Below are 27240 nucleotides of genomic sequence, written 5' to 3' on the forward strand. Positions count from 1 at the left end.
GTATTAGCTATAGATTAATTGATCTCAGTGTTTGTAATTGTATTTCGATTACAGATAAATTTCAAAATACAAAGCTCCTTTAACTTTCTTTTTAATGATTTCAGTTATAAAAAAAATATGCATCAGCAAAGTTTTCCATATGTATGCCATTTTTCTTCAAAAAACCCTCAGAAAAATAGTGTACTTGTTTTTCTCTTGACTGGCATCCATCATTACAATTTCACCTTAAAAGAATAATGTGTTGAAATGTGTGATGTCAGAAGAGAATCAGTCTACCTGTAAGCCAGACACCATATGCTGAGAATCTGCTCTATTGCAAGTAATCAGAAAAGCAAGTCAATTTAACAATGCAGTCCTATGCAGTGTAACTCTAGGCTATGCATATTGAAATCAGTGGGCTTAGACTAGAGCAACACTGCATAGGATTGCACTGTCAGACACAATTTAAATCACTAAGAAAAGATGGCCTGGTTTAAATAAAGTATTCCATTTTGATATTCATTCTTTTCCTGAACAAACACTTGGTTGCCATAGCAATTAAAACTTACAGATTTTCAGCTAAATAGAGCCTTAAATCTGAGAGCATAATCCTTTGGTCATGCAGCCTGCATACACTGCTTAGGAACAACAAAGATTTCTGTTTGGTGTTCTCTGTATACATACAAGGATATTAAGGAATTGCTTAGATCCTGTGGACTGAATAGAGCAGAGTTCATATAAGAGACCCTCTGGGATGGGGACATGATATGGGAGGAAGCAGCTGGAAGGGGGAAATCGGCTAATCATTGTGCAAGTTCATAGAAAGTGAGGAGTGGGGAAGTTTCTGCTAGCTTTCCTTTAGCCACTGCTACCCATACTGCATCCACTCCATATCCAGGGATCCCACGTCTCCTAGGAGTAGCTTTTGATAGGGCTTGAGGGGAACTAGTACAAAGGGAAACTTGTAAAGGTCTATTCTGTGAATCCATTCATGGTTCATAAGATCCAGGTCAATATAGTTTCTAAAAGGCTAGGAAAGCAACCCTATTCAAATAAAGGAAGAACACATGCTGAGAACTTCACTTCAAATGTGTTCACTGGGTGAAATATCTTTAAGTTGGCAGCACCCTCTCGATGAGTCAACCCTTGGGCCTTTTCACTCATCCCACTGTTCACGGCCCATCTCAAATGCCAAGACAAGCAGTTTTGCAGTTGTGCAGTGATCATGGTTGATAGGATTTATTTCTTTATGCCTTCTAGGCATTTTTGTACCTGCACAGTAGAGGAAACCAGTTTCTCCTCAGATTGTGGTTTGGTCAGGTCATTTAGTGGATAGATTGCTCAGTTTGCCAGTTTTTGCCCTTGTACAGGAAGAAGCAAGTTTAAGAAACATACTTATAGCTTGGTGTTGGTTTCATTGTCAGGTAGGCTCAAACATGGGCTCCCACATCAACAGTTTATTTCTATGTGATTGTTATTCTTTGTTTAAAGAATTGGTGACAACATATTTCAGGCACAGTGATAAACCTTTTGTTAGTCCACTAAGAATGCTGGAGATTATTGTCAAAAACTGAGAAATAAATGATGAGGAAATAAAAACTTAAACTATCAGAAAAAAAATAAATCATGAACAGAATAACCAAGTAATTAGGTGCAGGTCTATGATGGATGATCTGAAGCAGACCACATCAGGTATAACAAGTTGCTATCAGATGACAGTGTCACTTCCACTGGCATCTGTTGAAAGCTGTTTAAACGCACATTCTTCAAAAGCTATAAACACCAAGATTAATATAGGAAGGACATTATTAACAGCGTTCGGACCAGCCTTCAGCCAACCAGTTAAATTTTCTTTTAAAAAACCCAAAACCCTCCACTCTACAAAGAATGAAGGGAGAAGGTAGCAGCACTGGCCTGTCACCACTCATCTGCTTCCAAACGTTTCCAAACTTTTCCCTTGAAATGCAAAAGCCTCCAAACATAAAAATGTCAATTGGATTAATTAAATGCTTGAGTCCCAACAGCTCCTGCAGTATCCAAAGGATGACAGCATGGATTAGTGACACTAGAGGTCATGAAAGATAGTGTCACATTTTCACAAACAGATGTGAAATTGGTCTATCAGAGCACATTGGGACAGCTTGCAGGCCTTGTTAAAAATCTTGGCCCAAATCTTTATATTCTGACTTAATGAAGTAAGGCAGGGGAAGAGGAGGGGGAAGATGAAAAACAACAGCCTTTTATAGGATACGCCACAGGCTTCTGCCACCTCTGTTTGTTTCTGCAAGTGGCTTTATCCTGAGGATGAGAGCATTAAAAATATCCAGGCTGTGTTCCCCTTACATCAGGGCAAACTAAATGCCCAGTTGTTGCTAACTGCATACGGAGGTGCGGTTCATATCTTGCCTCTCATGGATATTTATTTATTGATTATTTAATATACTTCAGATTCCACCAGCCCTGACCTGGATAGCCCAGGCTAGACCAGTCTCATCATATCTCAGAAGCTAAGCAGGGTCAGCCCTGGCTAACATTTGGATGGGAGACCTCCAAGGATACCAGGGTGGTGACGCAGAGAAGGGCAATGGCAAACCGCCTTGGAATGTCTCTTGCCTTGAAAACCCCATGAGAGGTCACCACATAAGTCAGCTGTGACTTGATGGTACTTTCCACCATCATGACTGCACCAACTATGTAAAACATACAAAGCAATTTCCAGCATTCAATAGAAACACTGATAGATTGATCATCTAGTGCATGTTTGCCCCATTCTTCCTCCCAAGAGCTCAAGGGGGGATACATGGCTATTCCCTCATCTGTTGATCTTCATAACAACCTTGTGAAGTAGTTTGGGCTCAGGGGAGAATATTTGGCCCAAGGTCATCCTGTAAGTTTCATGTTACATGGGGATTTAAACCCAGGCTCCTTATTTTTAGTCTAGCACTGACCATGCTGGCAGTAAAAACACTTTAAAAAAAATTAAACACTAGCAGTTAATGCTAGAGAATAAAATTGGCAGTACAGCATAAAGAGGAGGGGTTTCTTTTTTTTAAAGCAGCAGCCATAACAACAGTCTAGTGGGTAATATGAAAACACCTAAGAGTCAAAGACATAAAACCTCCAAAACAAAATATGTATATCAGTAGACCATAGAAGAAAACTTATGTTACTGCTCTTCTAAGTCTGAGGTGTCAAACCATGACTGGCCTGGCCACAGGTTTAATCTGGCCCATGAGTGGGGCTCTCTTCCCTCCCTACTCCATCACCTCCCCTGCCTGTACTCACCCTTCTGAGGTCAAGCTGCCTTTGAGTACAAGGAGTACAAGCTAGGGCTGCCAAACTTGCCAACTTGCTAGGCCTTTGAGTGCATTCCTTTTTGCCTCTCAGCCACTGCTCCCAGCCTCTGTCCTCCTCCTTACAGGTAGGGATCCCAAGGCATCCTTCTGTCATGACCCCAAGGGGTCCTTCTGCTGTGATCCTTGTGCTTCTTCTTGTTGTTTTAGTTCAAAAATTAAATTGCCAAATCCCACTATTCCCCCACCATTCCATTTGAGGCAGGCATCTTTTTAGGGTTTTTTTTTTTTGGGGGGGGGGGGGTGTTAGGTTTGGGACCAACCAGTTAAAATATAGAATTCTACAAACTAAAGAACTCAAATTTTGCAGATAAAATATTAGCTTTAACACACCATCTACTAGTGTGGGGCTCCAGTGGAATAGCAGAACAAGTGTTGAAGAAGACAACCAAGGTTATTATCTCAAACCACCCCGTTTAAAATACCCCTAAGAATCCGGAGAGCTACTCCCATTTTGAGTAGACCTAGGCTGGGAGGTGGGGGGAGAGAGAAGTTTGCAGTGCTCAGCCATTTGGTATATTCCCCTGGGTTCTAGGTGCTGAGCATTTATATTTTTAGTTTCTGCTATGATCTTTATGCCTCTCTTGGATCTTTTATTTCAAAAATTGCATTGCCAAATCCCATTATTTCTCCATCTTTTCATTTTAGGCAGGCATCTTTTAAGGGTTGACGGGGGAGGTTTGGGACCAACCAGTTAAAATACAGATTGCTGCAAACTCAAGTAATTCCTGTTTTGTAGAAAAAATAGTTTTAACACATACCCTTCCTAATGTGGGGGCCCAATGGAATATATGGAATATCTCTGCTAACTGGCATTACATTTTATGACACACATGGCTGGCCAACAAAGTCCCATTTATGTCATATCTCATAAGAAATGAGTTTGACACTCCTGTTTCTAAGTAGTCTTTAGAATCAGTTTCACATACAATGAATCACAGTAGCCTAGTTTAGATTCAGCCAGAGCATAGATAGCTCTAGCTAAATTATGTTGTGGATTAATTGTGCTGTTATCAATGATGGCTTCTTTTAAAGAATTGCTCTAGTTGACTGGCCTTAACAAAGAACTTTGCTATTTATTTGAGGGTTCTTTTTAAAAAATGGAATAGAAATTACCAGTTATTGTCAGCCATCCAAGAAAATTGCCTGTTATATTTTTATTGCTTTAAATTATGTTACCAGTCCATATTCTTTGGGGCAGGGTATGTTTTGACCTGCTAAGGACTTCTAAAAGTTGCACAGCAGAACCAACCACAAAACCCAGAAGGTCTGCTTTTAGTTAAATGAGACACATGAAGGGAATGGATTGGAGTAATTAAAATGGATGGTGACACCCAGATGGCTCTAATGATGAACAGCTGTGAGATGAGGGAAACATACTGTACTTTGAGAACAGTTAATGACTATCTACAAAAGTGACCATAAACTGACCACAAAAGAAGTCACCCTAGCCAACTCAGTTGTCCCCAAGAGTATGGGATGGATTACATTTGTATATATAGTCATATCTCATTATGATAACATCAAGCAGCTGAATGTGGTACTTTTGATGTAGTCTTCCATGATGTAGATTTTTGTTTCTCTTGTCTGGACCCCTAAAAACTTAGATTTCTCAGCCTCAACAACCTCCTTTCATATCCATAGCCTGAAACATGTGAATCATTCCCATGTGATTATGTGCTGCAGGGACATGTGAATATAATGAGTCTTGCTGGATCAGACCCATGATCCATCTAGTCCACAGCATCCTATTTTACATATGTGTCAGCCAGGGCCCAGAAATAGGACATTGACATATCTTTCCACTGATGTTGCCTCCTAACACTAGTAGAGGTTTGCTATCTTTGAATTTGGAGATTCCTTTTAGTCACCATGGCTAGTTGCCATTGATGGACCTATCCTCTGTCTGACTAACTATGTAGACAGTGTTTCCCATAACTCTGACACAACTGACAGTCCACCTGAAATATGGCCTTAATGTGAATTAAGCTTATGTTAATGGTAGTTTGTATAGCAATGGCTAAGAGAATGAGCTGTATTTTGTGATGTCACTAGTTCAGATCTCATCTCAGCCATGAACTCACTAGAACTCACATTCTCTCACAACTCCAGTTCATCTACACTGTGAAATATTAGAAGACTGTTAGCAGGATTACTGTGATAACATATGTGAAGCTTTTTGACCACTGAAAGTGATAAATATGTACTATATTATTGTCTGCTCACCAAACTATATCTCCCTTTGACACCTACACATTGTCTGCTTTCTTGATATTCTTAGCCAGAACTGTGTTCTCATTATGCTGCATTTTTAAAGTCTGATGCTTATCTCTTAGGTGAACGTCCCTACCAGTGCCCTTACTGCGATAAAGCTTTCAGCAAGAATGATGGATTAAAAATGCACATCCGTACCCACACAAGAGTAAGTATGGCTCTTTTAACTGATCTTGTACTGGAGCTGTGTATTTGGCAATGTAAACTTTCCAAGTCTGTGTTGCTTGTGAGGAAAGGAAGTGGTAGAATAGTAGAATAATAAGACAATCTACAAAAGGAACCTGAGCAGGACACGCTCAATAAGATACTATTCAACCTTCACACTGCCTAATACATCGGAATGGACACTGTGACAATACTTACAGTTCTGATATTAATAAGTAGCAGCTTGGTATATATCTGGAGAGGTCCTGCTTCTCCATAGATTTAATTCAGTATTCACAATTCAGGAAAGGCTGAAGAGAGACAAAAGAGGGCATTGTGCTGGATCCTCCAGCCATTTTTTTTCTCCTTCAAGACACAAGGGTCAAAAGAAGTCCAGAGGCTGATTGCAGCAGTTGATATTACCTTCCTGTCTGCTGTCTGAGAGTTCCTCGCACTTCTTTTTGGAAGGGAAAATGGCCAGAAAATCTGGAGTATTTTTCCAGTGCCATCCTAAGCAGAGTGGTACCTTTCTAAATTCATTGTGATATCATTGAACTAAGGAGAGTGTAAGGATGGCGCTGTGTCTTACATAAAGTGTGGCATGAGAACATTTGTTCAGGTAAGCTGGCCAGAGAATTAGGCTTTCAGTTTTCTATAAGCACTGTGTAACACTAAATTAGATGCTAAAATGGAATCTATCCTTTCATAGCATGACAGTGTTTACATTTCAATCCACATGTCCTCACTTGAGAAATAGAAAACTGGGGACTTCCTCAGACACTCAAGCCATGTGTTCTGTGATACAATAGCACAGTTACCGGTGTATTAAGCACAATATATCCTTCAAAACCTCACCGGTTGAGTTATCACTCTCACACAAAAAGTGTATAAAGAAACATTTCGTACACAGTTAAGTATACAGCAAAATAATAGAACGAACACCCACACGATGCTCCCCCGGACTGTTTTCTAAAGTCACGTCTCAGAGGAACTGTCTTCAGCCGCTTCTTGCAGTTTAGAGCCAGTAGCAGAGACTTGAGCATGTACGCGTTGATCCGTGATTGAATTCTTTGTACTGTGGCTCCAGTTAAAACAGCATTGAGAGAAGACTGACGAAGGGTGAAACCAACGAAATCGTAGGAAATCCAGGAAATACGGTCTTTTGAACTCTTTGTGAAAAGTTGTGCAGAATGATGCCCTTGTCTCCACCCAGATTCTGAACTGTAGGAAGCAGCTGAAGGCAGTGCCTCTGAGACGTGACTTTAGAAAACAGTCTGGGGGTGCATCGTGTGGGTATCCATTCTATTATTTTGCTATATGGACTTACTATAAACTGTGTGTTAAATGTTTGTTTACACACTTTTTGTATGAGAGTGATAATTCAACCGGTGAGGTTTTGAAGGATGTAATGTGTCTGTGATGGCTTGAATGTATTTGAGATATCGTGACTGATAGTCAGATAAGGTGCTCTGCCACACACCTCGTCCCTTGTAACAAATAAATGATTGGAAATCCTCACAGCCATGCTAAATGTGATTTAAAATATACAAAATAAAGACAGATGTCTGAACTCTTCAAGTGTAGACTTGTCATGTTGCTTGTATTCTGGAATTCTAAAGTCTACCAGTCAAGCTTGTTTATGCCTTTTGTGTAACTTCTCACCACATTTCAAAATAACGTTACCTAGTTCTGGAGCATGCACTGACTTCAGATTAAATCAAAAAGAACACAAATCAGAGCGGAGCTTACTCTTGAAGCAGCTGACTGAATAGCTGTACAGTTCTAAGCAGAGTTAGTCAACTAACTACAATGAACTTAGAAGGATGTAACTCTGAATAAGATTGTACTGTGCAAGGCTGTCCTGTAGTTTTTCAGTGTGTAGCTGAGTAAAAATCACCTTTCAAGAACTATGAAACTGTCATGAAATGTTCAACAAGTTTATTTTCATCAAAGCTATATGAATTCAGTTATTGCCTTCACCATCCTACAGATATCTGTCTCAAAGTCTAGGCATTTCAAACTCCAAACTGATGTCTGTTTGAATTTTCTGTAATTTCTGGTTTCACTGTACTACATTTAGGCCATATATGCTGGATTCAGCAGATGCATGCCATTGATGGCAGTAAACAGCGGATGAATTTTGCACCCTGCTCTTCAATGGATAGCAAGCACAACAGTCCTTGTTAATTAATTACTTTTAGCACTGGATACTATAACATAACCATCATATTATTTTCATGAATGTTGCAATTAATGTTAGAATTTCAAGTATCTTAAGGGAAGCCCAAGATCTGTGTGCCTGTGGTCTATCATTGCTCTTCCTCCGTGAGAACAGTAAAGCATTTCCCTATTATGGGTTATTTAGGTAATGGGAACTACTGCAATCTGTTGGACTATACCTTCTGTCTTAGTCGCTGTGAAGCAAAATGTTTATTTATTTAAATATTCCTAGCTCACCTCATCTCCTTAAACTGAAGGTGGTGATCAAAGCAAGAAACACATAAAAAAACAATATGATACTCCCTCAGTAATGTAAAAATGGCACACAGAATAAAACACACACATCTGCCAAAACATTTCATCCTTCACTCCATATGCTCTGAAAGAAAGCTATTTACAAGACTACAGAAAGTGAAGATGTCCTTTGCCCTCCCTCTGATAAACTTCTTTCAAATGACTAGACCTACCACAGAAAAAGTTTCCCAATTTACTGTTGCTAGACAGACCACCAGAAGGAGAAGGCTGTCTATTTTTTTTTTTTTAATTTAATTAAAAAAAAAAAAAAGACTAGGGAGGAAAAAACCCAAAGCAGCCCCCTATATGCAATGGGATGAATGCTCCATGTTGCTCGGGAGCTCTTTGCTAGCCCTGGAATCCCTTTAAACCAAAATGCCGGGGACTTAAGCTAGAATCTTTGACATATAACACATGTGTGCCGCCACACAACTGTACTCTGTAAAAACATTGTGATAATTTTCCAACTCTCACAGTAACAGACTCTGAGACCTTCTGACATTTTGATTGATTGCTCTTTAGTTATGGATGTTGTCTTTAATCCTTAGTGATGTATTTTACAATTAAAAGCAGAAGCCACACAGAAATGAAACATTTTTGTTTGCCTTTGGAATTGGAAAATTTAAACATGATAGTGAAGCACTGCTAACTGAATGGCAATTGCTTTCAATGAGAGAACATTTTCTTTGCTAGTATGGATATATTTCCATATCGTTCCTGGAGCCACATTCATGGATAAAGATAGGGCCAGTGTTCCCGCCGCCATTCTCTTTGCATGTTGGCACTGTATAATACAAGTGTGATGATGTAGTTAGAGATACAGCTAGGGTTGTCAAGTCCAATTCAAGAAATATCTGGGGACTCTGGGGGTGGAGCCAGGAGACTTTGGGGGTGGAGCCAGGAGACATTGGGGGCAGATCCAGGAGCAAGGGTGTGACAAGCATAATTGAACTCCAAGGGAGTTCTGGCCATCACATTTAAAGGGACAGCACACCTGTTTGACAGTTTGACAGATCCAGTTTGGTGTAGTGGTTAAGTGTGCGGACTCTTATCTGGGAGAACCGGGTTTGATTCCCCACTCCTCCACTTGCACCTGCCGGCATGGCCTTGGGTCAGCCATAGCTCTGGCAGAGGTTGTCCTTGAAAGGGCAGCTGCTGTGAGAGTCCTCTCCAGCCCCACCCACCTCACAGGGTGTCTGTTGTGGGGGAGGAAGGTAAAGGAGATTGTGAGCCGCTCTGAGACTCTTTGGAGTGGAGGGCGGGATATAAATGTTTAAAGCAAGCGCTGGGATCGCTCCCTCTGCCCTCCGATCCCAGCGCTTGCTTTAAACATCAGAGGTGGAGCCAGGCAGACAAACAAGGAGGAAGCACGCTGCCCTCTCCACAGCCGGCGCTTGCGAAGCGCTGGGTTTGCGGAGGGGGCGGGTGCTTCCTCTTTGCCTGTGTGCCTGGCTTCATCTGTGATGCTTAAAGCAAGCGCTGAGGGCAGAGGGAGCGATCCCAGCGCTTGCTTTAAGCATCAGAGGTGGAGCCAGGCAGACAGACAAGGAGGAAGCACGCTGCCCCCTCCGCAGCCGGCGCTTGCGAAGCGCTGGGTTTGCTGTGGGGCCACGTGGCGCGATCCCAGCGCTTGCCTGAAAAAGATGGAGCCAGGCAGGCAGGCGCGGGGGAAGCGCCGGATCGGAGGCAGAGGCAGCGGATCGCCCCCCAGGAGGAAGGTGCGTTCTATGGTCCGGAGCGCCCTATGGGCTGAAAAATACGGTAGCTGAATTGTTGAATTAGGGTTGTCAATCTTCAGGTGGGGCCTGGAGACCTCCCAGAATTATAACTGATCTCCAGACTTTGGAAGGTGGGCTCTTTGCATTATATCCTGCCAAGATTCTGCCATCCCCACATCCCATCCTCCCCAGCCTGTGCCCCAAAATCTCAATGAATGTTCCAACTCAGAGTTTGATGTTTCCTATATTTAACAATGAAATGTAAAACACATTTATTAAGCTTCACAAACAGACAAAGTGCTGGGTTTGCGATGGGGCCACGTGGAGCGATCCCAGCGCTTGCCTGAAGAAGATGGAGCCAGGCAGGCAGGCAATGGGGGAAGTGCCGGATCGGAGGCAGAGGCAGCGGATCGCCCCCCCCTGAAGGTACGTACCTTCGGACCATAAGACGCACACACTTTCCCCCCACTTTTTTTGGGGGGGGGGAGTGCGTCTTATGGTCCGAAAAAATACGGTACTTTTCTTCCTTATGGAAGAGAAAGTAGATGGTTGCAATATTTTAATAATAATAATAATATTTAATAATAATAATATTTTATTTTTATATCCCGCCCTCCCCGCTAGGCGGGCTCAGGGCGGCTAACAGACATGAGAGTCCCATGATTCACATAAAACATAGCAATTTAAGCATTAATTACAAATAAGTTATTTAAAATACATAAAACATATAAAATAGGTGCTAAAATGATATAGTCCTGATGTATATAAGATGGCTAAGTATCTGTTCGTTCGTTAATCAGGTTCTGTCTCAAATACCACAAGATGTCTCAAATGCCAACTGAAAAAGAAATGTTTTGCAAGCCCTGCGGAATTGGTTCAGGTCCCGCAGGGCTCGCACCATCTCTGGAAGGTCATTCCACCAACGAGGGGCTATCACCGAGTAGGCCTGCTCCCTAGTGGCCTTCAGCCTAACTTCTTTTGGCCCAGGGATTGTTAATAAATTCTGGGAACCAGATCTCAGTGCTCTCCGGGGTATATATGGGGAGAGGCGGTCCTTTAGGTAGGCAGGTCCTCGGCCATATAGGGCTTTAAAGGTAATAACCAGCACCTTATAGCGAACATGGTAGACAACCGGTAGCCAGTGCAGATTGCGCAGCCCAGGCCGTGCAGGCTCCCACCGTGGTAGTCCCTCCAACAGCCTGGCCGCCACGTTCTGGACTACCTGGAGTCTCCGTGTTCGGTACAAGGGCAGCCCCATGTAGAGGGCATTGCAGTAGTCTAACCTCGAAGTGACCGTTGCGTGGATCACAGTTGCTAGGTCGACGCGCTCCAGGAAGGGAGCCAACTGCCTCGCCCTCTTAAGATGGAAGAAGGCGGATCTAGCAGTGGCAGCTACTTGGGCCTCCATTGATAGGGAGGACTCCAGTAGCACTCCCAGGCTCTTGACTCTGCGCACCGGTACCAGTGGCGCACCGTCAAAGGCCGGTAAAGTAGTCTCCCCTCCCGGTCCGCCGCGGCCCACGCAAAGGACCTCAGTCTTCGCCGGATTCAACTTCAGCCCGCTCAGCCTGAGCCAGTCAGCCACGGCTTGTAGTGCCCGGTCCAAATTTGCTGGGACATCACCAGCCCGGTCGCCCATCAATAGATAGAGCTGAGTGTCATCTGCATATTGATGGCAACCCAGCCCATACCTCCGTGCAATCTGGGCAAGGGGGCGCATAAAGATGTTAAACAGCATCGGGGAGAGGACTGCTCCCTGAGGCACTCCGCAATGAAGTGGGTACCTCTGAGACAGTTCCCCCCCAACTGCCACCCTTTGTCCCCGACCCTCAAGAAAGGAGGAGAGCCACTGTAAGGCTAGCCGCCGAATTCCTGCTTCGGCGAGGCGCCGGGTCAGCAGCCGGTGGTCGACCATATCGAACGCCGCCGATAGGTCTAACAACAGCAATACTGCCGAGCCGCCTCGATCCAGTTGCCGTCGGAGGTCATCCATGAGGGCGACCAGGACTGTTTCTGTCCCATGGCCCAGGCGGAAGCCGGACTGGCATGGGTCTAGGACGGAAGCGTCCTCCAGAAATTCCTGTAACTGCACTGCCACGGCCCTCTCAATAATTTTGCCTAAAAAGGGCAAATTTTAAAATTTTAAGGGTAGACATGAACATGGATTAGTGTTTTAAGTAGTAAGTGCAGACAATAAGAGCAGAGAATTTTTACTGAGATATCTGTAGTGGCTTAGCAAGTGAAATTCATTTGCTAAATTCAAGCTATCAGAATAAGAAGAATAGAGATCAAGATTTAAAATATTTCAAAATGTTACAGGAATGGACTGGTTCATACAGACTCAATCGTGATTGTCCCACAGGTATAGGTACCCTGTATTTAAAATGCAGGCCTGTTAGAAATAAGTAGAATCCTGCATCTATCAGTGGGAAATGACACTTTATTTAATGTTTTGTTTTATTCATTATAATGAATGCTTGACTAGCCAGACAGAGGGGAAAAGTTACCTTTTATTAACAATGTTCCTTGTTTTTTCCAAACAAGTGATATAAAGTTAAAAAAATAGTCTTTGGGAGATCATATTATCATAGGATAATGGATGACTAGCTAATTGAATACTGAGTTGTTGTTTTTAAAATGCATAATTCCATTTATATTTCCCAAGTGGCAAGGCAAGAGAACATCTACCAGCATGTCACCTTAAAGAGATTGGACAGAATCCAGAGTAGTGTTATATGCTTAAATCCCTTTGAAATCAGTGGAACACAAAAGTGCTTTACTATACATTGAACTGCTATTGTTTGTACTGCTTCAGTGACCTCACATTTGACTTTTTTTTCCCTATACAGGATGGGATTTTATTTAATTCACCATTTTTTTCTTTCTCCGAAGTTGACTATTATATTTTTCCAGAACAAGGAAATGTATTTTAGATTAGTTTTGCCAGCTAAGAACAGAGCAATATCTGTCCTGGCTCTTCCTGTCTAAATCCTTCTTTTCCACCATTTTGAGTTTCACCAGATATCTTGTTTATTGGTTTCCCCTGGTTCACTGTTCATAAATATTTAGTTATTTGTCTGCCTTTTTTACTGAGACTCAAAGCAGATTACACAATTAAAAGCAACACAATAAGAACAGTATAGTACATACAATTAACAGTGGAATATACCTGTATTACATAATTAGAGGAAAATGTATTAACACAGTATAATCCATCAGGGATGATTCCTTGGCATTTTCACTTGCCCTTTCTCCTTTCCTCCTCCTGTGCCTAAAACTGCTTGTTTAGAACTCAGAAGAGGTGCCATCTCTTGTCTTCCTTAGATCACATCCTCAGTTAAAACTAAGGGCCAGATTGCAGGTTACCTTTTTGCATGAGTTCAGCATGGGGACCTGAAGCCATACTGCAGCTACAAGTTCCCTGTGTGAAAACTCCATTTAGAAGCACCATTTAGAACAGGGGGCAAATTCAGATTGGGACTATGGGCAAGGGAAGGAGAGTTTTCTGCCTTCCTCTGTAGCAGGAAAATAACGGAGCCGCACACATACTGGTATGAAACAAGGTATTTTATTTCTGGTACCATAAGCAGGGTCCAGTTGGGCATCATAGCTCCAAAAATACTGAACCTCCCCTCCCCTGATCCTCAGACCATCTTTTAAAGCACAAAGCAAGCTTAGCAGGCAGGCCCTACAAGTTATCTGATTCAACATTCCTCACCCCCCTTCTAGTATTTTTCCATACCTTCTGTCTCCATGCGTTATCAGCTCAAGCAAGAAGCTTCTCAGTAAGGCCTCTTTGTGTTATCCAATACACATCTGTGTATCCACACCCACTGATGGCTGTCTGTGATTCTAATGAACATTGCATCAGACACCCTCTTTTTAAAGGAAGAAACATGCTTTCATTCATTATTATAGGGGTTTTCATTAATTATTCAGAGGTCCCCCTTCACCTCCTGTGCCATTTTGTGGAGCCAAAATGACCCAAGCCGCATAACTTGCCCCTTAGTGGGCGACATATACACGAATGTGTACATTCAGTAATATTTGCTCACATTTATCCCTCACCTCTTCTTCACCTGAGTTGTCTCCTGACCACATACATTCACAGTGCAATATATATAAATTTTAAGCTCTAGTACTATAAGCTAGTACCCGTAAGCTCTAGCAATCATTTTTGAGCTGCTGTGATGTAATTGAATGTTCACAGCAAATGTAATTTCTGAAGGGAACTGCTAGCAATCAGTGTTATCTGCTGTTAGAGAAGTAGAAGGTACTTGGACTTGGATCAAAACCTTCCTCAAAGTCTGGCATTCACAAGAGATAGGGAAAGGGAAACAGGGAAAGGGAAACAGAAACAGAATCAGATCAAGATCTGGGGCAGTGTCAGTAGCAGGGAAAGCATACGGGTCTAAATTTAAACTATTTGTTTGAAACTTTCAACTATTCAGCCAAATCTTTAGCTGCAAGTAACAAATCTAGAAATTTTGAAAAGCCACTATTTAAACAAAATATAACAAGCAATTTTGTGGTGTAGTTCCTTTTGTTTGTATTATAATTGCTGTGGTTTTAAACATGATCTCTAGGTGTACTCTCATGGTGTTGGCCTGTGTCTTTGAGATCACCAAAATTTCTAATAGGCAAAGTGGTTTTTGAATCAAGACTTCCACCACTGCATTACTAACAATAAAAGTAATCTTTCAGAGGTTTTTTTCCAGTGAAGGGTTAAAAAATGCAGTGACTTTGGAATTCACACACTCAGTCATCTGTTACTACAGCTGCTACACAAACAAGGGCTTTCTTTAAATTGCAATCCAAAAAGGAAGGAACTTGCCCACTCTGGCTCATCTGATGAAGTCAGCAGGGGTTTTCCAGACCAAAGAGAGGGGTTTGTAGAACTCTGTTGGATTCTTATTTCTTTTTCATTGGTGGCATGCCTAACTGTGTGATAGCTTGCTGTTAACTATGCTCTTGTGGATAGATCACCCATATCATGTTTGAATGCTGATATTATTGCTCTGTTGTATACATTGGCGGCAAAGGGAATTTTATTCCCCAAGCCAGACGCAAAAGGCTGTGGTTATTTACAAGAATCTCTGTGGGGGCAGGAACCCAGTTCTAACCTTTCCTTTTGTACAAAACACTGGCATAATTCCTAACATTGATCCCAGGATTGGTAACTTTTGAAGACTAAAGCTCATATATATGATAATATTATATTAAAATAAGATACAATTTTTGTTGTACTACGCTAGCCAGTTAAGCACTGTGAGAACATTTACAAAGTTTTGAAAATTCAGTACAATTTGGGGAGGGGTCTGGATAATGTATTTATTTGTTCAGTTTATATCCCACTCCTTTCCCTGCCAAACAGGGCTCAGGGCAGCTTCCTACAGTTAGATGTACAATAAAATCAACATGTTTACAATTCAGAAATCCAATATTACAAATTAAAACCCTAACAAATTAGTCTGCTATATCAAATGGTGCCCCAGTGATCCATTGCCGGTAGGCAACTGGGGAGGCAGCCAGCACAAAGAAATGAAGGTTACTTGGATTGACTAATTCAACAAATAGGCCCTTTGTCCAGATACTTGTCCTTGGGGGGTGGGGTGGGCAGCAGGCAGTTACACAGTGTCCCTGCCATTGCTGCGCTTCATTTTTGCCAGGTCTTGCCAGGACTCTGAGGAAATAAGAAAAGGTCATGGGTAGAGGTGACTAAGAATCATCTCAGAGAAACATGCTTTCCTTTCTTCTCCTAAAGCTGCTAGAGCTAAAGCACAGTTGCAATGAACTACAAAAATGTTGAAGGTAGGGTTGCCAACCTCAAGGTGGTGCCTGAAGATCTCCCGGACTGGTCAGTTCCTTTGGAGAAAATGACTGCTCTGAAGGGTGCATTCTATGAAATTATATCCCATTAAGATCCCTTCCCAAACCGGCTCTCCCCAGACTCCACCCCCAAATCTCCAGGAATTTCCTAACTCAGATCTGACAACCTTAGTAAAGATTGGTGTGGGGAGAAAGTACTCTGACTCTGTAAAGGGCCACTCAAAGCTTAGGGCTGCATTTCATAAAATCATGGATGTGTCAGTATCATACAGCCATAGTGGCCACAGTTTTAGGAGTTGCAAGTTGACTGTGTTCCAAAAGTATAAAGCCTAGCTGTGGCTGCAAGTGTTTTATGGGTAATAAATAAGGATACATAAACATTTAATATAATAAGTTAAATATTGTAAATATTGATAGTATGAAGTTACGATTTTTTAGCATGTATTAACTGGAATCTTCTGTGAAGCTGCTGTTAAAAAGATGACCCAACAAGGGTTTGTGTGAATCAGTTCAGTATAATACTTTTTAAACAAAAACACTGGGGGAAAAATATAAAACAATTAAGAGAGGCTTAGCAGAGAAGCATGGTAATATCTAGAAATATGAATTCCAAAGTACAAGTCATAAAACTTTGAAGTCCCTGCTCAGATAGAAGCTTCAGAAAAGATTGCAGCACAAGAAAAACATAAGGAAAGACGTGTAGGTACCAAGAGAGTGTTTTGTAGTTGTAATGTATCACCAAGGTATGCATTTGATTTCCAGGTTGTTGGTTCCCCAAAGGAGGAATGTCATAGAGCTTCCTTAATGATAGATGCTTTGATTTATGATTGGTGTATTTTATATTCACTAAGCCTCTTAGTGAAAGGGACAGCTATCCATACTCCTAACCAATTTTTATGTTTCTGTCATCAGTAAATCCAGTGCAGTTCTTCTGCTTTAGCAACTAGAAGTCATTTCTTCTTTAATCTGAAGGATACTCTATAAACATTTGGAATTTACAGTTCTAGCAATCTTTCTGTGTCTGCAAAATTCAGTTTTTTATTATCTTCTGGATGACCTTCTCTTTGTTGTTAGTTCCCCCACCTTGAATTTTTTTATCTTTCTTTTGATGTCTTAATTGTCAGTGTTGTCCTTTGTAATGACATTAATTTTCTTCCTGAACTGTTGGTATAGTTTTTATTGTTATGTTTTGTTTACATTTATTGATGTAGAGAGCATGCTCACTGGCACCTTTTCCTACATTTTATCTGTTACTGGTAAAAGAAACAAGAATGGTTGCCATTATTATTGGTTGTTTTGTGGAATAATCTCTTTAAGAAAAGCTAGTTTTGATACCATTGTCAGTACTCAAAGAGATCTAGAAAATTAGTAAATCACGTGGTAATGTCCTCTCATGAATTCATGTGCTATTGTCAACAATGGAAAACAAATACCTGCTTTCCATAAATACCAGATGAGGAGCTAAATGTGTGTGTCCCGGGGTGGGAGAGGAGGTCTCCTACTGCTAGGCATCACCTCTTTGTAGCTGGTCAGCTAGGTAATTACTCCCCCTTCCCCCAAAAAAGGGATGAATGCCCAACATTTCAGTGATGTGCCTACATGATCGGAAAGTGACATAGGCACATTGGGGAAGTTAATTCTACCATAAAGTTTTGTTCCAAAACCAGAACATTGTTGTACCCCACCCCCATGTATCCGATATGCCCACATCACTTCTGGGTCACATAGGCATGTTGCTGCTCTCAGAAAGTGCACCTCCATCCCCCGCTGGCTGCTTGAAAGGACCTGGCAACCCTATGACTGGGTCAGACTGTGTTTTGCTTTGCATGACTGAATATTATTTCACAGGAAATTTTTTCCTACACACGAAAAAAAAACCTGCTTGGATGAAGGATTCTGACTTAGCTGTTCCCCTGATGTACTGATTTTTGGTGTAGGGTGTCGAAGGGGGGACAGTCTAGATTGTTGCTGTTTTGGAGGCCTTTCAGGTACTAGGCCAAAATATATATTTTATCCAGGCTTTTAATTGTTTTTTTTTAATGGACTGCTTCTGTTTTATGGCCAATTGTTTGTTGTAATACCTGTTTTTAAATGAGTTTTGTGGTTTTTAATTGTAAGTTGCCTCAATCAGGTCTCTGAAGAGGCATCATAGAAATATTTGAAATAAAATAAATAATATACTGGACCTCAGCTTCAAGGCTGGACCTCAGCTTCAAGGGACAATGTAGGAAGGAAGATTTTGACATGAGGTTTCACCATCATGTCTGCCCAAAGAACATGGCTTTGTGAAAATCAGAATTATTTCTAAATATCATATATTAGGAAGATATCAAGCAAAATTCTACCATTAAAATCAGAAACTCTTTGACATACAGAGAGCCCCCATATGGCTGGGAACCTACTGCCTGGTTTAATTAGTAGGTAGGTAGGTAGAATTTTTACTCTATGAGGCCAAAGGCCATAACAATATAATGGTAGCTGTCTGAGCAGTAAAAAATATTACAGTAAAAACACAAGTAAAATACTAAAAACAATGTTAAAATTGTCAGGACAAGTACATAGCAGGGGTGTGCATTTGGCATAAACCGAGATGAAAAAAATACCACAAAAATATCTTACTGGTATTTTTTGATATCATCATCATTGCTTTATTACAGTATGTAACCAGCACAAAACAGTCCAGAGATATCAAAAACCAATATAAAAATATAACCATACTGGTATGAAATTTAGATATTAATTAAGCCAACTACAGATCAAAGGAGCTGATTCTGCTACCAGTATTGCTGAGCCCAAATAAAAGATGATTTTTTTTTTCAAGTTAAAACCAAGCTGCAAGAGGAGCCAGCCCAGGATCAGCCAGGTGCCAGGAGCCCCTCTTGCCTCCCCACTGCATGCAGATCCTGGCATCAGCTTGTCCTGTGGTGCAGGTTAACCAGGAGAAGCCCTCCAAGTCAGGTCTGCGTGCGACAGGGAGAGACCCTCCCCATTGCACAGAGATCCTGGGGCCAGCCCCAGGGTCATTCTGGCTTTTTAAAAAAACAAACATTTTTTTTTCAGTTCAGGTCTATTGAATCTGAAAAAATTCAGGATTTCTGAAAAATCCCAGATTCAAATACCATATCAGTATTTGGGTCTGGGGTTTTTCAGAAGTACTAAAAAAAAATCAGGTCCAATAGACCTGAACCAAAAAAATTACCATTGTTTTTTTTTTTTGAGGGGAGGGGGGGTTGCACACCCCTAGTACATAGCAGAGAATACAGCATATTGAATATCAGGGCAAAAGTTTTGCATGAATATTTTGGGGCAGCCAGTACTTACAGTGACATCATACAAATGACTTAATGAGTAAATGTGAGGCTAGCCTGACTAAAATGGCTGCAAGGAAAATTTGTGGAAGATGAGGCTGGACAAATAGGAAGCTCTGGTGTGATCTTGCCTGAGCAGTTTAAACCTCAGTGAAAATCTAGAACTGATAATGGTTCTCCTATCTAGGGCGGCATCTATATTAAATATGATATCCTGAGCTTTAAACCCATCCAATGGGGAAGCCCTGCAAATCAACAGGTATTGGGTGGCAGCAGAAAATCCTGTGATAACTGACAACCTAAGAGCTGTCCTTCTGGAGCTGGATAAAGCACCGAAAGATGATTAAAAGGCGAATTCTTCAACTTTATCCAGTAATTAATTAAGGCAGCATGTATGGGCCCTAGTAGAAGGCAAGTCAGATTTCGTTTGCGGCAGGGTAGCTGAAGTTCCTTGAGGCAGGAATCCTCACATTCTCTTTAGAAAAGAGTTTTGTGTTATATCCAGACTAGGTATCATGTTATTGTCCCAACCCTAGAACTCACCCATATAGAGGAGTTGGATAATGACTTTACTCTGGAACAATTTTAAGGTGGGGTCTATCAAGAAGACAGCTTTTGAGCGATAGAACAAGGACTTTTTTTTTCCTGGGGGAATGCTGTGGAATGTAGTTACAAATCCTCTTAGTGGAAACAAAATTATCAAAAACATTTAAAAGTTCATGATGGACGCCCATGTGTTTCTCCTTCATTTCCCTCTTGAGAGTTCCGGCACTTCTTTTTCCAGAAAAAAAGGCCCTGTATAGAACTTAAGGATATTCCCAGTCAATTTTGCAACTGAGGACTTCATTACTGCCAAATGAGCCTTCCAGATGAGATTTTCAGAAAATTTTATCCCAGGAATTTAAAACTGCAACACTGATCTATTGGGATGTTGTCTGTGTGTCACCACAATTTATGGGGATTCTTTCTATTTTTTAAAAAAAATCACTTTAGTCTTAGAGTGACTGATACATGACAAGAGTTTCTTTGCAGAAGTTGCTAAGCCTGTGCAACATCCTAAGTAGGCTGTCTTGTTTGAGAGACAGTACAACCATATAGTCAGCATAAAAAAGAAAACATGCCACAAATATATCAGAAAGGGAGGCATTTCCAGAGGTAGTTAAGAATTTATCTATGAGTTATGTGAAATGTAAGTCACTGACCTATTATGTGGCCATTGGAGCAGCATACATAAAACTTACGTTTAAGGTGAGTGAATTGATCCAAACTTTAATTGAATGATCAGAACTGAAGACACTTTCACACGTACAAGAAGGAGGGGTGCTTCCTACTAATTCCCCCTCCCCACTGCTTCTGCATGCCATGCCCTCTACTATTTCCAAGAATGCCAAAATCCTAATATGCAGGTTTTTAGGCAACAGGGGAAGCTGCAGTATCAACCATGAGGTGGCAAATACCCATTCTGCAAGTGGAGTTCCACACTTTCAGTTTTTTGGTCCAGTTGTTAGGCCCAAGCCCTCCTCCATCTTTAATGGACTGTGTTTACTCTGGCCCTGGTGCCAGACTCCCTGGACTCTCAGTTACTGTTAACCATGTTGCTTAATAAGCATATGCATCCTGCTATATTGGACTCTCAGCTTTACTTGAGTCCAGTAATTTACCTGGGCACCAGCCCAATGTGGACATTTTACTCTGTGTGGGGCCAAACAGCAAACACTCCAGCTTAGCTAAGAGGCCCTCCTGCTTGTTCCTGCCATTGCTGCCATTGCTGTGACTATGCATTTCACTGCATAGAAGGACTCTATATTAGGCTTCTCCAAGAAGCTGCCAAGCCATGAAGAACACAACTGTACTTCTGTCCAGAAGTGATGTGGACAGATTTCAGCAGAAGCCATGATGAAGGGGACCCTGGATCCATCTTGTTCAGCCACCATAAAGGTAAAGCAGGAGAGTCACATTCTTCAGGTATGTCAATGCAGATGCAGATGGAGTAGCCCATAGTCACACAAAAGAGCTTGCTACCATGCCTACACATAACAAAAAGACTCTTCCTGTTAGCCATTAAGGAGATCGCTGGACACAAAGAAGGAGCCTAGAAAGAAGATCACCGGCCAGGTCATAATCTTGTCATGCAGATAGTCCCCACTGTGTTACTCTGGTGTTACAATGAGATACATTGGCTCCAAATTCCCCATTGGTGTTTCTTTGTTTAAGCTGGTTTACACTAGGTAAACCCAGCATTACTCACTAATCCTATCAAGTTTCTGGGAGCCTCCCCCTTTCTGTCCCTTTTTGATGACATCAGCAATGACATGCATGGGCATCATGCAGTGTCATAAGTCACCTGACCACTAGTCATGCGCTGGGCAGGGCATATTTCTAGGATGGAAAACCACTGCCTTCCCAAGATTGCTCTGTATGGCGAACTTTCCACCAGCCATCGAAATAGAGGGGCACCAAAGGAGAGGTACAAGGACTCCTTGAAGAAATCCCTTGGCACCTGTCGCATCAACCATCACCAGTGGTCTGACCTAGCCTCAGATCGCAAAGCATGGAGGCACACCATCCACCAGGCTGTCTTTTCCTTTGAGAACGCACGCATAGCTGGTCTTGAGGACAAAAGGAGATTGAGGAAGAATCGCACTGCTACAGCACCAACCCCAAATCAGACTTTTCCTGCAGCCACTGTGGCCGGATCTGCCTGTCCCGCATTGGTCTTGTCAGCCACCAGTGAGCCTGCAGCAGACGTGGACTACTGCACTCTTCTTAAATCTTCGTTCGCGAAGTCAAGCCGAGAGAGAGACTAGTCATGAGTTACCTAATACTATAGCCTGGAGACATGATGGTAATATAAGGCCATGTGGCCTGCCAGTTCAGTATGTCTCGTCTTACCCTACCCCAGACTTGCATCCCCAAGCTCTGTTTGGGCTGTTCTCCACCTTCATGCCTTCTGCTTCAAGGGTCCATGGACCAGGTAGTATCACCCCACCCTGCAATATTCCTAAACATCCCTCTATTCCTCATCACTTATTTCCTAGTCTCTTGTTATGAATGCTTGATTGTTTGAATGTGTGATTGTATTTTAATATATTTTTTCTAAGTAAACATTTTATTTTAAAAACTATTCTACTGTTGGAGTTTTATTCTGAAACTGCACCTCTGTAAATAGGTAAAAGATCCCTCCTAAGCTCTACCCAGGTTTTCTCTGCTAATTCCCCCATCTAAAAAGGAGATCCACAGCAATTTTGCTAACAGTCTTGTTTTTAAAAAATGATATATGTCAATTTGTAATCCAGCCAACTTTTCCACTCAGTCTTGCCCAGTTCCCCTGCATACTAGAGTCCATATCCACATGGCTTTTGTCCATGCAAGTCCCATAGTTCTCAGCATAGCCCTTTTAATGGACAAAGGGGAATCCCTCATTTATTCATTTTCAGGAAACTAGTTGGATCCAACCCATATACTTGATGATGCACAGCGAAGTAATAATAAATATTAGAAAACAATCAAATAAAAATGTTAGGTCTCCATCAAACACACATATTCTAAGAGAACCCTTCCAAGTGTAGTGATGGAGTGAGCAAATTCATTGATTCATAGGAACTAGGTAGCATCTTCAAATCACAGGGAAAATATAACTGAACACAGAAATTGTATGGAATTTTCATCTATCTTTATCTCTATCTGAAATGCAAAACTCTACTGCTTTTTTTTAGCATATGCATATAAAATGTTCAGAGAGTTTATGCAGAATGTGGTTTGCATTAACTACGATGCAAAATAAATTCAGGGTGTGTTGGTAAAGCCTGTTCTTCATATGGTTGAGCTAATCATACTGTTCTGTAAAAATTACAGAGTCTTGTCTATGGAATATTGAAGATGAAGGGAGGGGGGGGGGGAATCCCATAGACATAGAAGCTTGAAGACCAGACCTACAAGAATATGGATGTGGGGTGGAGTCTTAGAAAATTCTTATTCTGTTATATTTTGAGAAATAGCAGTTACCCAAAATTATATATATATACACACACACACACACACACACATACATGTGTGTGTGTGTGTGTATATTAAAAACCACCAAAATGGGTAAACATATATCTGAAACACAGAGCCAATGCAAGAAAGCTCTGTCATTAGGTACCTACATTTTATAAACCAGAGGATTTTGTGGAGTGCAGTGCTTATGTATAGTAAACCTAACGGGGGGTTATTGACACCTTCAAACTAACATGGAAGTTTAAGAAAGTTGTATTTATGTGGTAATATATTTATATGGTACATAAAAAAAATGTTCATCTCACATTATCGGCTAAACTACAAAACATGCCCACAGACTTGGAGTGCTAGTGTTTAGACTTCCTGCAGTTGTCTTCAGTGCTGCATGTGTAAATATTTCCCTTTTATTATACGATTCTGGTAAGCTTTTGCAATTTTGATCTTTGGCATTATGGTTAGTAGGATTAAAATGGCTTCCACTGAAGTGCCTTAATTTAAGTGGGTTCTAAGTTAAAACTTTTCTGAGACAGCATGTTTTTCTGTTGTTCATGCCCTTCCAACAAAATATTGGCTGTAAAAACAGAGGAAAGATAATTAATTCCTAAACGAGTGTTAAATTGGAAGACCACAGGTTTCCCAGCTTTTGGTTTGCCTTTTAAGAGTCATTTTGCTGTTCTGTGCTGTAACTTCAGGCCCTCAGAATTGTCACAAAGCTTGTACCTCCATCCAGCATGGAATTATGTCCCATTAACAACTTGTGCTCTGCACTAACTCGCTTTTGCTCCCACTCTTGTCACTGTGTTACAGGAAAAACCATACCAGTGTTCAGAGTGCAACAAGGCCTTCAGTCAGAAGCGCGGCCTCGACGAGCACATGAGGACTCACACCGGAGAAAAGCCCTTTCAATGTGATGTGAGTTTGATTTTCCTTTACTCAGCCCCATGGGGAATATTCACCTCAATGAATTTTCAAGTTGCACATGGTTGCATACGTTTTCAGAATTTGGCAGACTTTCTCAAAAACTCTCGAGTGATGTGCATTTGTAACATCAGTCTGTAGTTTTATTAACTTTTTTTTTTGCTAAGGACAATATATTCACGTATTTTATAGCATATCAATCTTGTTTACACTATTACGATTGCAGCTAGGACATTTGAGATTATTAGACATGAAGCTCCTTTTTGCAGGATAGTTTTAAGAATTGAAGATTAACTTTCAGCCATATAATTGGTTTTGTTGCAACCTATCTGATGAATCCCTGCAAAACATATTAAGTCATTAAATGGTTCAAAAGGAACTGAGTATATATGCGTGTACTGTGTATACTACAGACATTCTAAAACCTTAATTAAATCTTATTAAAATACAAAATAGATTTTATGAAAGGCTGATATGAAGTTAATACAAATCAGTTTATATGCTGTTTGTGCATGGCTCCTTGAGTGCCTTGGCCCTGCCATCATTTTCTTTTTTAAATATAAAACTTGTTTTAAATAAAAAAGTAGGCCAGGCACATTGAATAATTATTGATTTTCATGTGTCATTATAGAAACAATTTCAATGTTTACTTATGTTTATAGAATTGTATTTTGAAAATAAAGTGACTAGAATATAATGTCTAAGGATCTATATGAAAAGGAATTAAATACCTGCTTTACCAGTGGACTCGTTTAAAAAGCAACCCTATGCAGGTCTACTCAGAAGTAAGTTATTCAGTGAGGCGTACTTCCAGGAAAGCATTCTTAGGCATGAGCGTTAATTTCTCAACTTTAAAAAGGGGAATAACAGGAACCTTTCTTTTCCTAGTACTAATAAAGGGCATGGTCTCTAAACCATCTGTAAGTACAGTAAGTGTGCATGAAGGATTCCTGCAGTTACAACATACTCATGTTCCCCAACTTCTCATCTTAGTATACATGCAAGCAGCGCAACAGACCATTATAGAGAACAGGAGCCTTTATCCAACAATCCCACTTTGCATGACACAAGTCACTCATGCGTAGAGCATAAATGTGTTTTTTATTTATTTATTTTATTCTATTTTAGCCCACCCTTTCCATAGAACAGGTTCAGGGCTGATTACATCATAAAAACAATCGACAGTAAAAAACAATAAAAGACCCATTTTAAAATATATATAAAATCTAAAACTACAGAGTGACAATAGAGACTAAAATGGCAGGTTCTGCCTCACAGAGAAGGCCTATTGTCCAGGTCCAGCAGATCTTATAGCACTGGGATGGAATGAGGGGGAGGAGCAGTAACAAGTGCTGTCCACTGCCTCAGCTAAAAGACTGGTAAAAGAGCTCTGTTTTTACAGGCCCTGAGGAATTGGAGCAGATCCCTCAGGGCCCAGATGTCCAGGGGGAGCTCATTCCACCAGGCAGGGGCCAGAGCTGAAAAGGCCCTGGGTAGGGTTGCCAAGTCCAATTCAAGAAATATCTGGGGACTTTGGGGGTGGAGCCAGGAGACTTTGGGGGTGGAGCCAGGAGACATTGGGGCGGAGCCAGGAACAAGAGTGTGACAAGCATAATTGAACTCCAAGAGAGTTCTGGCCATCACATTTAAAGGGACAGCACACCTTTTTAAATGTCTTCCTTCCATAGGAAATAATGAAGGATAAGGGCACCTTCTTTTGGGGCTCATAGAATTGGACCCCCTGGTCCAATCGTTTTGAAATTTGGGGGATACTTTGGGGAGAGGCACTAGATACTATATTGAAAATTTGGTGCCTCTACCTCAAAAAACAGCTCCTCCAGAGCCCCCGAAACCTCCAGATCAATTCCCCATTATACCCTATGAGAAGACGTTTCCCTCTCCCCCCCACCCCCCCGTTTCTGGCAAATCTGATACAGGGGACTCTGTACTCACGAGTTGCTGCCAGCTTTTCACAGCAACACAGGCACACCAGCTGGGCACTTTATGGAATAGGAAGCCGGCAGAACTCACTCACCTCCGGAGGTGCAAAGGCACATGGTCATTTGGGGGCATGGCTGGGCTCCCCTCCCTTCACCGGCCAGCTGACTGGGGGCGGGAAGCAGCCTGAGAAAACGGAAGAGCTCTGGCTGCTGCAATCGGGGCTGGGTGGGAAGGGCTGCCGTTCTCCCCCTCCCCTCCCCCCGCTTTCCATTTTATGGCCAGCGGGGGGAGGAGGCTCCAAATCGGGGGTCTCCAGGCCTAGCGGGGGATTTGGGAACCCTAGCCCTGGGTCTCATCGAGGCCAGATGGATTGTGTTGCATTGCGTGGAGAAGGAGTATGAAGTACACACAGACTTCCCAGTTCCATTAATGGTTTCACCTGCATGCATATGGTATGTGGGTACAAAAAACAGGGTTCTGATGAGTCTGCATATACAGGTATAGTGGAATGGATTGTATCCAAATTTTTAAAGCATTTCACACATTAATAGTCCTATTTTAATGCAACATTTCAACATCAGAAACAATGTGTCAGTTAAATAATGGCCCATTTAATATAGGGGATTAACCCTCCCAGTTATATATTACATTTCTTAATTTAACTGTTGTCAGAAATTTGCATGGCTTTATGCCTGACATTTCTGCACGTATACTCAGAAGTAAGTTGCACTGTAAAAGTGGCTAGGATTGCAAGCCTTTAGCTTTGAGGGGTTTTTGCAATGTATGTGTCATTCCTTTGTAGCAATCTCTGCTAATGCTAGTAGCCAAAATTACACCTGAAGGGTATCTTTTTGTTTGTTTGACTTCTTTCCACTTGATTAAAGAGATAGTGTCAACTAAAATGGAAGGGCTACCAAGATTATACCCCCTGGATATATAATTTTGTAGAAGAAAGTTTTATTGGACTTTGTTAAAAGTTGATTAATGAAGAACAAAATGTTGGATTTGCTTCTTTGGTAGTTCCTTTTTTAAAAAGTGCCTATCAATATAATTATTCCATGGAAATTAATTCTGTCCAGTTCTTAAACTTGAGGATGCAGTAGCTTTGTCTCTAAAGATTCTAGTAAAGGTGTCCCAAATTTTTTTCTTACACAGAAATTTCTGTACAGTATGAATAGGCATGGGAAATTTTTGAGCTCTTATTATCTCCCCATTTCATGCACAGCTTAATGATTTAAAGACTTTCACTTTTATAAAAAGAAA

At 41.3% G+C, this 27240-nt stretch overlaps 1 protein-coding gene across 6 annotated transcripts in view; it reads left to right on the forward strand.

Moving 5' to 3' along the window:
- PRDM5 (PR/SET domain 5) overlaps nucleotides 1-27240 on the forward strand; it is a 137438-nt gene that overhangs the window by 104527 nt on the left and 5671 nt on the right. For 4 of the 6 annotated variants that reach the window (XM_060246844.1, XM_060246845.1, XM_060246846.1 and 1 more), the window contains 2 exons: nucleotides 5669-5754; nucleotides 23926-24030. In XM_060246844.1, the coding sequence (XP_060102827.1) occupies nucleotides 5669-5754; nucleotides 23926-24030 (191 nt within the window). The remainder of the gene's footprint in view (nucleotides 1-5668; nucleotides 5755-23925; nucleotides 24031-27240) is intronic. The other 2 variants (XM_060246848.1, XM_060246850.1) reach the window with 1 other exon arrangement.

This window comes from Heteronotia binoei, chromosome 9 (assembly GCF_032191835.1).
Source record: "Heteronotia binoei isolate CCM8104 ecotype False Entrance Well chromosome 9, APGP_CSIRO_Hbin_v1, whole genome shotgun sequence".
Lineage (NCBI taxonomy): Eukaryota > Metazoa > Chordata > Lepidosauria > Squamata > Gekkonidae > Heteronotia > Heteronotia binoei.